A 13248-nucleotide genomic window follows, 5' to 3' on the forward strand; every position below is an offset into this window, starting at 1 on the left:
ATGATACAGGCATAAAAAAGAAATTGTCATTTCCTGAAAATGGACAAATAAGATAAATACAAGGTTTACAGGATAAAGGCTATATATGTACCTGATTGTACCACAGATATGTTTCATGCAGGCCCGTATGCAGGATTTTGAACAAGTGGACTTTTTTCCAAGGGGGTGCTATATTGTGAAAAGTGGACAAAATTTTGACCTTTTTGGTCCAAAAAAGCATAAAAAACCTGCAAGTTTGTGACTTTTTGTATACTTTTCCAAATTTGGGGGGTGCGTTACTCCCCCCTGCGTACGGGCCTGGTTTTATGGACATCATTTGATAACAAACTGTACATTGTATATGTAATTAAAGAAAATCAATTCAACATAGGCGTAGATCCTGGGGGGGAAACCCCCAATATTTTACCAGGGGGGATGGTCCATGCAATCATCCCCCAATGTTGATGCCTGTATGTGGGTTTCTGACCAAATTAATCTCATATTTGGCCATTTTAGCCTCAAAAGTACAATTTTTTTCGTGCTCCACACAAATTGATTCCATTTTTGCACCATATTTCAACAGTTTAGCTTCAGAATGTCAACATTGTTCACGCGCTACCATAAACGTGCCGCCAAAAGGTGCTGAATTTACTATACTTCAAGAAATTTTTCCAACCCCATCCCCCCAATGTCAAAAAGAAAACTATGGCTTAGGCTATGAAAAAAAGTTTTACAGACCTGAATTTTGCATTTTGGGAGATTAAAAAAAAAATTGATTAAAATCATTTGAAAGCTGTTTGCCAAAATTGATTGACAAAAATTCAGAACATTTTCAAAATATATGTTTGCAAAAAAAAGTTTTTGGCGATATTTTCATAGAGTCATTTTAGTCTTCAGAAAAAAAATCCTGACTGACCGACCGTACTTGAAGTCTATCTGTCCGTAAAACAGGTTTTTTTCATCACCTTGGGCAGGAAAAATCCTATGTGCATTTTCACTGTCACCTTTTTTGCAAATAGGTATACAGTGACAAAACATTCAGTTCATATCTTACTTCAAGGATAGTTTTTTATGTCCCGTGCAAAATGCTAACACCATAAAATTTGACATTGTACTGTACCCTATGCTATATGTGAAAATGCACAGGGGTTTTCCTGCCCACGGCCATTATACAATTAGGGACTAACACAGTCAATCTCATTTTTGTTTATATTTATATGACATTGATTCAGACACAAATTTTGTTATAAATTTCATATAAAATTGTTTTCATGTAAATTACTGTCCAATGGGTTAACTATATAGTACTACCTCAGCTGTGGATGTGACAATTAAAGCTCCTTAACTCCCTCTTGTCATTTTTGCCGTTAGCTCTGCAGTGAGCATGCACCCAAATGATCCTCTTTTCAAATAGTGGGGAAACAATTTTCAAAAACTACTGAAATCTTTCAACTGCAGAATATTTCACAGCCTTTTTACAATTTTTATTACAATTTTCACATTTTTACAAATCTCTGATACATCTTTGGTTTCAAAAAATATTTACAGTATGGTAAATGAGCCAATACTTTCTCATTGACGAGTCATTGTTATAAATTTTATATTCTCCTCAGTGGCGGTGCTATGGTGGGGGGGGCATTTTCCCCAATATTTTTACCCCCAGTCTGCCCCCCCACTTTTGAGGCCAACCCCAAAAATTACGTAAATTTCCACTTTTTGCATCAATTTTGTCGATTTCCCCCCTGAAATACACTTTGCCCTCCCAATTCCCCTATTTTTCTTACCCCCCCCCAGTTTGCCCCCCCTTTTCAAAGGCAAACCCCAATTACGTAAATTTCCAGTTTTTGCGACAATTTTGACGATTTACCCCCTGAAAATCACCCCCCCCCCACCCCCGAAAAAAAATTCCTGGTGCCGCCACTGATTCTCCTCAACAACAGATTGACGGGCTTTACATAGCCTATAGTGTACTTTAGCTTTGTTCAATGTTACATGAATATAGTACAATTGTTAGACAAAAAGAGGGTCTATATACTTTCCAGGTATGGTAAAAAAAGCCTAATAATACTTCTCATCATTTTTGATGGTTATCAAATTCTAGGTAAGAAATGCTCACCCAATTAAATCTCTCATCTCAATTATGACATCATTGACATGATTAAAATCCAGATGAATACAATAATTGGGAAACACCAGATAAGTGATTTTATATGAAAGAAAGACATCACATATGCAGCAAAGTTAGGTATCAATACAATAATAATAATTAATAATTACATAATAAACTTATGGTTTTTAAAAATAATCTAGTTTAACATCATTATTTTGGACATAGGAAGATCTCGACATGTCCATTTATAAGCGTAATTTCCTTCTAATAATTTAGGTTTTTAACTTTTGATCTCAATCAAAGATTAGATGTACCTCAAATATTTGGTCGTAACTTTAACCTTTATCATGAGACTCATAACCCAAGTTCCGATCAGTGACCCAACACATCAAGATCGTCGACCAGGAACCAAAGTGTTTCAAAAGGGATGGTAAGGAAGCTGTATACATCAGAGTACACCAACCATCAATAAACCGTGACTGGGCTGATTCCAAGAGTGTACGACAAAGTGTTGGGGTCAAGTGTCCAAAGGGTCACTGATCGGTTGCCAGTCTCAGAGATGCCCCTTTTCATGTTTTAGCCTGAATTCAGGTTTTTTTTTAGTCCAAATTCCTGAGTTTTTATTTACATTTTCAGCCTGTTTTAGAGCTTTCTGCCCTGCATTCAAATGCTTACTCAGGTTTTTCTCACCAGTTTCCGTTTTTTTGAGTGAAACTGAGTGGCATGTCTGCAATATCCCAATGAAAGTCAAAGTTATGACTGAAAATTTGAGGTATGTCTAATCTTGTGTTGATAAAAAAGTTTAAAACCCTAAATAATGATTTTAATCATTATTTAGAAGTTAAAACTTCTAATAAATGTACAATGACATAATCTCTCTTCTAATAATGCTGACATTATCCAAAGATGTACTTATCCAATTGGAGGGACTCCAAGTATTAACAAGGAAGTACTTACTATGATTGAAAGAATATCAGCCTCAGGAACTTTCATTGGAATACAGCAACAGTTTCCCTAACTAAACTTATTTCATTCATAGGATTTCAGTGATCTTTGCTTTATTCCCTTAATACATAAATACACTTTGTTCTGCTCATAATAACTGAGACTCATAACATAGAATGGCATAAAACAGTCACGCAAAACACTTACATATTACACAAAGTGTTCTTTGCGTATTGCATTACCACACGCTTTTAAGACTATACGAGCGTGTAAGTTGATTGGCATGTGCAGTACTTGATAAAACCAAATAATTTTCACCTAATATGGTGAAGTAGCTGAGCAGCAGTGTATACCTCTGGGCATGGCAGCAATAGCAATCTGGCAGTGTATTAGAAATAGGAGTTGGAAGCATTCTACATGTACATGGGCAATTCCAAGTGCATCATTCTGCAACACAAAGTTTGCATTAGGAAATTAGGGTGGTTTAGGAAAGTTTCTTCTTCTTTAATCATTCATCACTTACCAAAAATATGGTTTCCATTATGCTATTCACCTACATGTTTGGCTGTTGCATTAAAAAGAAATTCATATGCAAACTTCGCGTTGCAGAATGATGTGCTTGAAGTTGGAATTGCCCACTAATCCACTATCCTAATCATGTTATGATACTATTCAAATATATCTACATGTTGATACTTAGTTATTTACAAAACTAACTAGTACTAATAATATTAAAAAGGAGTTGGAAGCATGCTACAGATAAAGAAATAATCTAAAATTTCCTTTCATTTTGGCAAATAAATCATCAAATATACTGCTATTACATTTGAGTTGTTTTCTGACATTTTTGAAAGAGCATACATATGCCCTCCAGATTTTTCAAGTTTTTGGCGATATTTTCATAGTCATTTTAGTCTTCAGAAAAAAAATCCTGACTGCCCACCGCACTTGAAATGTCCGTCTGTCCTTATTTACAGGTATTTTTTCATCGCCTTATATAAGTATTGATTCGAGCATGTATGCCCTCCAGATACAAAAGTAGTATCTGTATACACATAACATAAAAGATAATGCTTTTTTTGCTTATGAAGCATAAGGGGCGTGACCTGATTAACAACTTCACCCTCCCCACCTTATCCTATAACTAGAATCTCATGGATGCACAGATCTTAACAATGCAAAGCAAATAAAAAAATTTTATCTTTTAAAATCCATTGAAAAAAAAAAAATACCACCAAATTAGCATATTTTGCAACAAAAATGTGCTACATAAACCAAATGTTGACAAGTAATATAAGAGAATACATACAACCCAAATTTTCACAATTTGAGGGAAAAAAGGTTATTTCTTTCACATTGTTATTAATATTTTAACTACTTACAACACTTACTTCACATTGTAAGTCAATTTAAGATATAGAACAAAGATATATGCTCTATATGTGATGCGATCAAGCAAACTCAGTCGGAACTCGGAAATATTGATTTTGAGATATAGCCAAACAAGCGAAATATTTCGTTTTGTTTCCTGTTGTTTTGGAAACTCTTTAATTATTCATATCTTTGGAACTGGTTGTTCAATTTCATTGGGGTTTTCTGCAACATCCAGCTTTGTAAATGCTTTTTATTACTATCCTATAAAAAACTGAAAATTTAGTATTTCCGAGTTCCGACTGATTTTGCTTGATCGCATCACATATATGACCCTCAACAATGCAAAAGAAGGCAGGGAGGACAGAGCTGTATCTGAGATCAGAAATGCAGCTCAGACATCTTATTGGAGAAAGCTTGTGACCAACTGCTCTGCAGCCAATCGATGATGATGATGATGATGATGATAATGCTGCTGCTGCTGCTGCTGCTGCTGATGATGATGATGATGATGAGGCTGATGATGATGATAATGCTGCTGCTGCTGCTGATGATGATGATGATGATGATGATGATGATGATGATGATGATGATGATGATGATGATGATGATGATGATGATGATGATGATGATGATGATGATGATGATGATGATGATGATGCTGCTGATGATGATGATGATGATGATGATGACATTGGGGTATTCCAGTGAAAATCCATGCACCCCCAATGGAAGACATGACCTTAATCTCCCCAACAGGGGTGTAGATTTCAAATGGATCTACCTATTCAGGTAACCCCATTTGAAATTCACACTCCCTCTATGAAAGATTAAGGTCATGTCTTGCATAGAGGGTGTACTGATTTCAACTGATATAAGTATATTGGCTGCGGTGTATGCAGTATAAATGATCAGGGATGTTAAAAGGGTTAAAGGGCAACACATCAAATTTGTTTTTACAATTATCAGTCTCATTGGTGGTGTTGGCAAGATATTCCTAACTAAACAATATTTACTTTGATATACATATATAACATTTTTGCATAAACAATATTTATATATTTACATAATTAATACTTATATTTTCTTCAACATAATATCTGTTTACAAAACTTAGTACTTGTTACATATATTTTTAGACTCTGTCACCATTTTGAAATGTTAACACAGCAGAAGTTACTTCATAACTCATTATTTACCTCACCAGCGGTGGACAACCTGCGGCCCTCATGCCACATGCGATTCCAGGTGCCTGCAAAACCCTTTCTTCCTTTCTTACAAAAATCATGAATACATAAAATGAAAGTTAGTAATAACACTGATATGCTGTAAAACTGTCTGAAATTCGCAATGTGGTCCTCAAATCCATAAAAGCTGGTCACCACTGCTCTAAACAATTGCTATTAAAAAGCATCAATTCATCAAGTACAGGCTGTATCAAAATGATTGGTACCCATCCGTTTTCAAGTTTATTGACAAGCCTGCTACTTCCAAATGCAGCGGCGGATCACAGTAAAATGACCCCAATTTGCAGTTTATAATCGTTCACATTATTTGTCTATAAATTAGGTGCATTCCATGTTACATTGTGATGTGGCAGTCCTGTCCCATAATCACAGAAAAGTGACGGTACCAATCATTTTGATACACCCTGTATGAGTAATTCATTATTAGTTAGAATAATTAGGAATAATTTGAGGAGACAAAGTTTGTTCTTATGCAAATGTGCTATTCCAGTTTAATTCCATGCATCCCTATGGAAAATATGACCTTGATCTTCCACACAGGGTGTGTGAATCTCAAATGAGGTAACCTGACTGGGTGACTCCATTTGAAATCTACACTACCTACCTTGTTATTTTCCACAATGTGGACTCTCACTTTAAAGGTTATAAAAACATATTAAGACCATAAATTGTCCTATTTTGGTACCATTGGGCTATTCCATTTAAAATCCACACTGCCCCTGTGGAAGATTTTGGAAATATCTTCCACAGAGGATGCATGAATTTCAAATGGAATGAACATATTAGGCAGCTTCATTTGAATTTCATACACCCTCTGAAAAAGATTCAACCTGAATCTTTCACTGGCGGAGGGTGAGTTTCAAATGGAGCTGCTTATGTGTTCATTCCAATTTAAATTCATACCTCCCCCTGGAAACTATTTCCAAATTCTTCCACAAGGGGAGTGTTGATTTTAAATGGAATAGCACATTTATCATACTGATGTTGATGATTCTGTTGCCATAGTAACACTATTAGTATCTGTACTGAATTCAACTGTTTGAGGTATATATTCAGGTGGCGGAGTAAGCGGTATATCACAGGCACCTTCTGCTGCAATATGTCCGGGTGGATACGCAAATTTACTGGGATCGTCCATGACTGTGTCATATGATGGTGGCAAGTCCTGTGCTGGTGCAACTCTCCTTGGTGGTTCATGTGATAACATCGGCACTGCAGAAAGCCCTGTGGGTACATTTGCAGGTCTTGGTGGCGGCAGAGCAGCGGTAATGTCTGAGTCAGACAAGTTAGTGTTAGTGTCACAATTACAGCAGATTTTACGGCATACTAGATATATCACTATCGCTGGAACTACCGTAACCACTATAGGAGTAGCAACACCAATAATTTCAGTAAAAACACCACCTTCAATGTTATCTGAAAAATAAAACCATATAAATTAAATAAGCTCTCTTTTGTGTATGCTTGCGATATTTGCGCTTATCGTCGACTCCCAACCTCCTGCGGCATATATATATGGATATAACACTCAGCTGTATCACACTTTCCTCTTGTTATTATTCTTCACCCTTCTCACTGATAAATAGGTTACGAAATATATTGGGGCATAAATTGTCCCAGTTTGGTACCATTATCATACTGATGCTGTTGATTCTATTTGCGCTTATTGTTGACTTCCACAGGCTGTAATGTCCAACCTTCCGAGGGTATCACACTTTCTTCTTGTAATATTCTTCACAATATAGTCTTCTCACTGATAAAAAAGGTTACAAAACATTTTGGGACCCTAAATTGTCCCATTTTAGTACCATTATCATACTGATGTTGATGGTTCTGTCATCATAGTAACACTATTAGTATTTGCATTGAATTCAACTTGAGGTGTATATTCGGTGGCGGAGTGATCGAATATTAGAGGCACCTTCCGCCGCAATATGTCCGGGTGGATATGCAAATTTACTGGGATCGTCCATGACTGCATCATATGCAGGTGGCAAGTCTTGTTCTGGTGCAACTCTCCTTGATGGCTCATGTGGTAACAGCGGCACTGCCGTAGGCCCCATGGGTATATTTGTAGATCCTGGTGGTGGCACAGTAGTAGCCATGTTCGAGTCAGCGTTACGATTACGGCTTATTTTACGGCAAATTAGGCATAGCATTCCGATAATGAATATGGGTATAACCACAACACCAATTATACCAGGAAAACCAATACCTCAATGATATCTGAAAAATAAATATGAACCACATTTATAAATTAAATATTTGCTACCATATCTCTCATACTGAATTGCATTAATTCTGATATGGAGCAAGACTCCTATATGGAATGTTCTTCAACAGGCTTCTAGTATATGGAGCTAGATTGTCTGTTTTTGAATTATGAATACAAACAGTAAGACCAACACCAGAAACAGGTTTATTGTTGCAAGTCATAAGCCTTTAAGGACTGCTGTGAGTTAGTGAAATTCAAACGTGTAAGCTAGTTAGAGCAAAAATGAGTTAAAAATGCAGCATGTATTGTCACCACAAGTCTGCACGGTGATGAAAATTAGATGAACTGAAGTGAAATGATGTGACCGAATCTGACCTCCTCATGTCCATAAAATCAATCATTTCATTTTTGTTGAAATTACAAATTTACCAAAGAAACCATACTAATTATTCACAGAGATACAAGTAACACTAACAAATCCTGACTGGTATATAAGAGCATCGATCATCACACTGCCTTTGACGATCCTGTAATCATAGTTACGCTATTTGTGTTCGCATGAAATACAACCGCTTCAGGCGTGTACTCCGGAGGCGGAGTTTGAGGAATGTCAGTGCCTTCCGCTGCAATTTGCCCTTGAGGAATCCCAAATTTGTTTGGATCTTCCATGACAGTGTCATAGGCTGGAGGTAGGTCCGGCGGAGCTGATGGAACGATCACACCTGGGATAGTGTTAGTACTGTGTAATAACGGCACAGCAGGACCTGGTGGTGGTCCAGGTCCCATCATCGTATGTCTATTCTGTATATAAGGATTCCTGTTATCTAAAGCAGCAGTATATGGATTATTAATTGGTTGTGGCTGATGTGCTACAGTAGTGGTAGTTCTTTCAGAGTCATTTGCGTTAGTGCACAGTTTACGACAGCAGAAACAGAATGTCATCACGGATCCCATCACTATAGCAACACCCATTAGGGTGAGACCCAGGCCTGAATCGCTATCTGAAACAAATACACAAAGCAATTCATGAGTACCACTGATGACAAGTCCGTCAGAATAGACCAATATCCTCAAAATTGAAAAGCACTACATGTAGTACATATAACAAATGCCTAAAACAATGTAGGAAAATATGACGCAGGAGAAAATTACAACTTGGAAACTACGTACCACAACAATACCAAATATTGATGCAAAACAACGAAACAGAACCGACTACAAAATATGGATATGTGTGAACAAGTAGCTAGGTCAATACCTATTCTCAGCATAGTATTTCCATAAATGTGGAACATAAAATATTACATACAAGATCAGCCAATGGGATTCTAGACCTACAATATAGGTGTTCAAGATACAGATATAGTGAAGACTTGCGATTTCAAAATATTCAAGGGCATTGGACTTTGGCTACAAATTTGAACGAAAACTAACCAGCTTACATGCATCATGCAAAATAACTGACCAATATGCCAAGCAACAATATATATAATCCATGCAGACAGATCATGACTTCAGAAAGACTAAGGGGCTGTCATTTTCTTCAGAAGGTGTCATGATTATGTCTGTGACCAGGGGTCAATTTTTTATGACTTCCCTATCGCAGGTTGAAAATTTTTAATGACTCCATCTATCTCTGGTTGAAATTTTTAGGACCCCCTTTCTGCGCAGACAGACCAAAACAAATTATAACCCCCCCCCCCCAAATATTTGGACCCCCAGAATATTCATGACCCCTCTAAAGAATATGACAGCCCATAAGAGATGAGTACACAATACTGATCAATGTTAATGAATGTGGGTCTCATGTGATTATTGGAGGTATTTTAGTTAGCTTGTTAGTTACATGGTGAGGTCCAAAACCAATTTTTATTTTCAATACCATTGGAAAATATACAACCACAACCTAATTATACATGAATCTGGGAAAAAACGTATGTGACATGATCAAGGGAATGAGTCACATGTCGACCGGTCGAAAATGAGTTTTACATATATTTCTAAAGAGGACATTTAGAGCTTTCAGAAACTGAAAACCCCATGTTCATACAACTTTTCTTTGCAAAATTACATCAATTTATCAATAGCTGAAAACAATATAAAACAAAAGAAGTTCAACACTTCCTTTGCCAATATCTCAAAATCAATAGTATTGACATCCGACTCATTTCCCTTGATCGTGTCACATTATGATTTTGATATTAATTTGCTTAAAATTTCCCTCCTGTTTTATTTCAGATTTGTAATCAGCAGATGAAAATAACATATATACATTTGTATGTACTGTAGGGCCCCCCCCCCAAAAGAGACTTGTCTCATGTCCCAGAGCGATTGTAAATCAGGGGGTCCAGGGGTTAACCCTAACCCATCGGTTTTGGCCTAATTATGTTAAGAAATTCTATGAACATATTCAAGTAAGATTCAAATTTTACATGCACATGCTTTATGAACATGAAACAATTCATGGACAGAACAGAATTGATCATTACAAGGTTGTCCACAACATTTGCAATATTCGTCATTGGGTAGGAAAAACCTCCAATGTGTCTTTGACCCTGAACATGTTTAAAGTAAAACCTCTTATTGTAACCTGTTGGCAGTTTTGTTTTATAAGATCTGAGGTCAAATTCAAAGGTCATATCTCCAAAACACCAAGCCCCAGCTAGGTTTGTGGTCTATATTGTTAAAGACTTTTAGCCAATAGCCAGTGCAATTAATACTAATTTATTTCCGACTCTAGTAGCCAATAGTTTTAACTTTTTTTGTATTTTATTGTTCTAAAACAGGATAATATTTTTTTAATCCCAAAATATTAGTGCGGTGTTTTTCTGGAATAGGGAGTAAATTAAAAGCAACTGAAACAACTCAAAATCTGTAAGGTGCCAACAATTTAATCATATAAAAAAAAAGTCCAATTTGACAGTACTTCCACATCTTCAATAGTACATGGTCAATATACTTACTAATGTCAGCAGGCCCTGTTGCGATATGATTTGGATACTGGTCACTTTCACAGAGAACACCTGCATCTTCATTATGAGCACAGTTATTAATTCCTACACCTTCATGTAAACAATATAAGATGCTGGCCTCGCCACCTCTGCAATCAACATCATCAAGTAAAATACGTCCAGTTCCTTCACCAAATTCCCGTTACTGCCTACTGCTTCGAGAGCTCCTCGGAAACCAAGCTGACGGCAAACCACATCTGCATCATCAATATCCCATTCATCATCGCATACTGTCCCCCAATCGCCTTCCACGTAAATTTCAACACGACCTTGGTTTGGATAAGCACCGTCTGCAAGACGTATCTCTGGAAGACCTGGAATGGAAAAGGATAAGAGTGTAAGGTGAAGGTAAAGGTAAAGGAGACGATCCTGTATAAACAGTGATCTGAGTGCCCATGTCTTTCATTGGCGATTGGACCAGACTCCTCCATGTAATGTTGCTATTAGGGGATGGCTACACCTCCTCCATAGCAAGTCTGTTACCTTCCCAGCATTTAAGAATACCAGTACCCATTTATACACCTGGGTGGAGAGGAGTGATCAAGATAAAGGGCCTTGCTCAAGGGCACAACACGATGACGTCGTCGGGGCTCGAACCTGCAACCTTCCAATTATGAGTCGGAGCCCGTTCCGCTTGGCCACCGTGCTCTCAAAGAGTGACTATTACAGAATCATACAGAAGTGGAGACGTGTTTTTACTTCTCTAGTATAAGGATGGTCTCCCCTTTTTTGGGGCGAAAATTAGAATCATACACTAATCCAACGAGCCAAGTGATGGTTAGAATTCATTCCGCCATTACTGGGGCCATCCCCACAAAACTGGTGTTGTAACTGCCCAATTGGGTGGAAAAGTCCTGCTTCTTATCTTTGTATTGCATTGTAAACTTTCAGCATCCTGTTGTCACACAGGTGATGGAACACAGTTTAAAATTCCTGCAAAGCTTGCATCAATTAACATTTCAGGTGGGATGGCCCACTTCAATGGCTGCCATTGACTTGTAGGAATGTGTGGAATCGGATTTGTCTATATATAGGGCCATTTATTCAAAATGTTCTCAAATTTGTCTGAGAAACTTGCCCAATTTTGTTAATTTTGAGCCAAAATTTCTCAAAATGTTTTTAAATTTTTAGAAAATTGTCACCTTTATACTAAATTTGGCCCATTGTCACCTTTATACTAAATTTGTCCCCAATATTTTCTGGACTTGGGTACCGTTTTGGGCGAAAATTTGCATAAATATGGGTCCCAGTTACTCTCAGTGGCACATCCCCAAACAAAACTAGATTCTATATTACTAGACTATAAAATAAAAAATAAAAATAAATTTCGGATTTATATAGCGCCCTTTTTCCAGCTAGATCTTGAAGGATTCAAAGCGCTGTAATTTCGCTGCCATAGTGAATCATCACAATCAGATCGTATCATCTAGGCCAGTTGCAGCCGAACCTGGTGCAGACCTTTCCGCACTTAGATTGTAACATCCACCAATTATCTGTGCAGCTCCCCAAATTCAATTGGGTGAAGGAAGTTTTTGATAACCAAACAACTAATCACCGATTTTTTGAAAGTAGGAGGAAACCGGAGATCCCGCGGAAAACCTGCGAGAGCGAGCATGGAATCCTGATAAACCAAATGCACATACAGTCCTTGGGCACATCCGGGGCTTGAACCCGGGACCTCAGTGGTGCAAGGCAAGGGAACTACCGCTGCGCCAACTCGCTCTATCACTTATTACCAGGCCTGTATGAAGTAGGGTGGATCCTTCCAAAAAGTCCACTTTTCAGGATATATATGTCCCCAAGAAGGTTCAAATTACAAAAAAAAATGAACAGTTGGACCACCTTTTCATGTTTAAAATAGTCACCCAAAGTCCATTTTGATTGATTGATTGATTGATTGATTGATTGATTTATATTATTTTATTTTATTTACTGAATTCATGGCCCATAGGCCAAATTACAAACAATAAATGTGATGCGATCAAGCAAAATCGGCCAGAACTCGGAAATATCAAATTTCAGTTTCTTATAGGATAGTAAAAAGCATTTACAAATCTGGATTTTGCAGAAAACACCATTGAAATATGAACAACCAGTTCCAAAGATATGAGCAACTAAAGACTTTTCAAAACAAAAGGAAATTATTACCTTTGTATGGCTATATCTCAAAATCAATATTTCCAAGTTCTGACTGATTTTGCTTGATCGCATCACAAATTACAATATAAAAATACACATTAAAAACAATAAGAATTAAATATTTAAGCAAAAATTGCACAGGATATAAAACTTACGAAAATATACAATTTGAATTAACATTTAGAAAATTGAGCATAAAGTCAAAGTAAAATCATTTTTGAAATATTGCAC

At 36.9% G+C, this 13248-nt stretch overlaps 1 protein-coding gene across 1 annotated transcript; it reads right to left on the minus strand.

Annotated features, from left to right (window-relative positions):
- Positions 1–6064: 6064 nt before the first annotated feature.
- On the minus strand, positions 6065–11013 carry LOC140135553 (uncharacterized). Its single transcript, XM_072157090.1, has 2 exons — positions 10831–11013; positions 6065–8868 (listed from the first exon to the last, which is right to left on the minus strand). Exon 2 carries the CDS (start codon positions 8837–8839, stop codon positions 8375–8377), a length of 465 nt encoding a protein of 154 aa, XP_072013191.1. The 5' UTR covers positions 8840–8868; positions 10831–11013; the 3' UTR covers positions 6065–8374.
- Between the last annotated feature and the right edge of the window lie 2235 nt (positions 11014–13248).

This window comes from Amphiura filiformis, chromosome 16, assembly GCF_039555335.1.
Source record: "Amphiura filiformis chromosome 16, Afil_fr2py, whole genome shotgun sequence".
Classification (NCBI taxonomy): domain Eukaryota; kingdom Metazoa; phylum Echinodermata; class Ophiuroidea; order Amphilepidida; family Amphiuridae; genus Amphiura; species Amphiura filiformis.

What these genes read in the sequence shown, in the direction of transcription:
- LOC140135553 (XM_072157090.1), bottom strand. Translation starts at nt 8,839, where the DNA reads ATGGGTGTTGCTATAGTGATGGGATCCGTGATGACATTCTGTTTCTGC.